This window comes from Anolis carolinensis, unplaced genomic scaffold (genome assembly GCF_035594765.1).
Source record: "Anolis carolinensis isolate JA03-04 unplaced genomic scaffold, rAnoCar3.1.pri scaffold_13, whole genome shotgun sequence".
Taxonomy (NCBI): domain Eukaryota; kingdom Metazoa; phylum Chordata; class Lepidosauria; order Squamata; family Dactyloidae; genus Anolis; species Anolis carolinensis.
The window spans coordinates 4,728,166-4,730,665 of record NW_026943824.1 but is presented as its reverse complement, the minus strand read 5'-3'; the positions used below and the strand labels follow the sequence as shown (position 1 = coordinate 4,730,665).

General features: G+C 39.8%; 1 protein-coding gene across 1 annotated transcript in view; it reads left to right on the top strand.

Annotated features, from left to right (window-relative positions):
* uncx (UNC homeobox) overlaps nucleotides 1–2,500 on the top strand; it is a 74,758-nt gene that overhangs the window by 6,391 nt on the left and 65,867 nt on the right. Inside the window, exon 2 of the mRNA XM_062964271.1 lies at nucleotides 850–1,025. Within this exon, the coding sequence (XP_062820341.1) occupies nucleotides 850–1,025 (176 nt within the window). The remainder of the gene's footprint in view (nucleotides 1–849; nucleotides 1,026–2,500) is intronic.

Here is a 2,500-nt window from a genome sequence, read left to right as displayed (position 1 = left end):
TAAAGGAAGAAAAATAGGGTTTGCTTCCTCTAATTTTCCTATATGTAATATAATATGGTATATGACATGATTATGTTATATATTATGGCATGATATGGATATAATGCTTGGCCATAAAGGCGGAAAAATAGGGTTTGCTTCCTCTAATTTTCCTATATGTAATATAATATGGTATAGGACATGATTATGTAATATATTATGGTATGATATGGATATAATGCTTGGCCATAAAGGCGGAAAAATAGGGTTTGCTTCCTCTAATTTTCCTATATGTAATATAATATGGTATAGGACATGATTATGTAATATATTATGGTATGATATGGATATAATGCTTGGCCATAAAGGCAGAAAAATAGGCTTTGCTTACTCTAATTTTCCTCTAATTTTCTCCAGAAGGAGAAAACGCTCTCTAGAAATGAAAAATGCCCTAAATAAGGATATTTTCGACTTGGATGGGGAAAGACTTCAAAGAGGGAAGGGTTTCGCCTTCAAATAAAACAAATCCAAAACAAAAGAAACGCTCACTTTGTGCGTTGTTATTGTTGTCGGACCTTCAGGATATTCGTGTTTCTCGGGCATTTCTTTCCTCAATAAGGATGGTTTCAATTCGGAGAAGAAGGGGAATCCGATGTTGAAGGGGTTGAGGGGGTGGCAGGGTTGTTATTTTGTCCAAAATGGGACAAATCAGGCCAGCAATGGCTTCTGTTTTTCTTCTGAGTCGGTGGTGGTTGGAGGCGGATTTGGAGACGGATTTGGAGACGGATTTGGAGACGGATTTGGAGAGGGATTGGGGGTCCCTTTCTCTGACGCTTTCCCTGCTTTTTCCTCTTATTTCCCCCCAAATAGACTCTGTGGATCCGGATAAGGAGAGTCCTGGCTGCAAAAGGCGCCGGACCAGGACGAATTTCACGGGTTGGCAGCTGGAAGAATTGGAAAAAGCCTTCAACGAGAGTCACTATCCCGACGTGTTTATGCGGGAGGCGCTGGCGCTCAGGCTGGATTTAGTGGAATCCAGAGTTCAGGTAAGAGCAGGACAAAAAACCCAATTTTCCCCTCTTATTTCCCTTCTTTTTCCTCTTCTCCCTCCCCTTAAAAATAAGGGCAAAATAGACACGTGTCAAGCCCCTTTCCCCTTGCTTCGGGATGAGAAACCTGGGTGTTTATGGTTCTCCCTTTCTGTACATTCAATGTATTTTGTATAAAAAGGAGTTGGGGCTCCAATGTTATGGAAAAGAACTGGGAATCCAATATTACGCATAGAAAAAGTTGGGGAACCCAATATTATGGAAAAAAAGAAAGGTAGTCAAAGAAAGAGCTGGGACTCCAAAATTATTCGAAAGGAGCTGGGTTCCCAATGTTATGCAAAAGAAAGAGCTAGGAACTCAATAGTCTGTAAAAGAAAGAGCTAGGAACTCAATAGTCTGTAAAAGAAAGAGCTAGGAACTCACTATTATGAATTAGAAGGAATTGGGGACCCAATAATATGCAAAAAAAGGAAAGGAAATGGGTAGTAAAAGAAGGAGCTGGGACTCCAAAATTATTCGAAAGGAGCTGGGTTCCCAATGTTATGCAAAAGAAAGAGCTAGGAACTCAATAGTCTGCAAAAGAAAGAGCCAGGAGCCCAATATTATGAATTAAAAGGAGTTGGGGAGCCAATATTGTGCTAAAGAAAGAGCTGGTAGCCCAATATTATGGGGTGGGGGGTGGGGAAAGGAACTAGGAAACTAATATTGTGCTAAAGAAGGAATCCAATATTATGTAAAAGAAGGAACTGGGAACCCAATATTATGCAAAAGAAGGAACTGGGAACCCAATAGTATGCAAAAGAAGGAACTGGGAAGCCAATATTGTGCAAAAAAAGGAATTGGGAACCCAATATTATGCAAAAGAAGGAACTGGGAACCCAATATTATGCAAAAAAAGGAACTGGGAACCCAATATTATGCAAAAGAAGGAACTGGGAACCCAATATTATGCAAAAGAAGGAACTGGGAACCCAATAGTATGCAAAAGAAGGAACTGGGAACCCAATATTATGCAAAAGAAGGAACTGGGAACCCAATATTTTGCAAAAGAAGGAAATGGGAACTGCAAAGGAAGGAAGTAGGAACCCAATATTGTGCAAAAAAGAAAGGAAATGGGTAGTCAAAGGAGGAGCTGGGACTCCAAAATTATTCGAAAGGAGCTGGGTTCCCAATGTTATGCAAAAGAAAGAGCTAGGAACTCAATAGTCTACAAAAGAAAGAGCTGGGAACCCAATATTATGAAAAGAAAGAAACTAGGAACCTAATGTTGTGTTAAAGAAGGAACTGGGAATCCAATATTATGCAAAAGAAGGAGCTGGGAACTGAAAAGGAAGGAACTAGGAACCCAATATTATGTTAAAGAAGGAGTTGGGAACCCAGTATTATGTAAAAAAGGAACTGGGAATCCAATATTGTGCAAAAAAAGGAACTGGGAACCCAAAATTATGAAAAAGAAGGAGCTAGGAACCCAA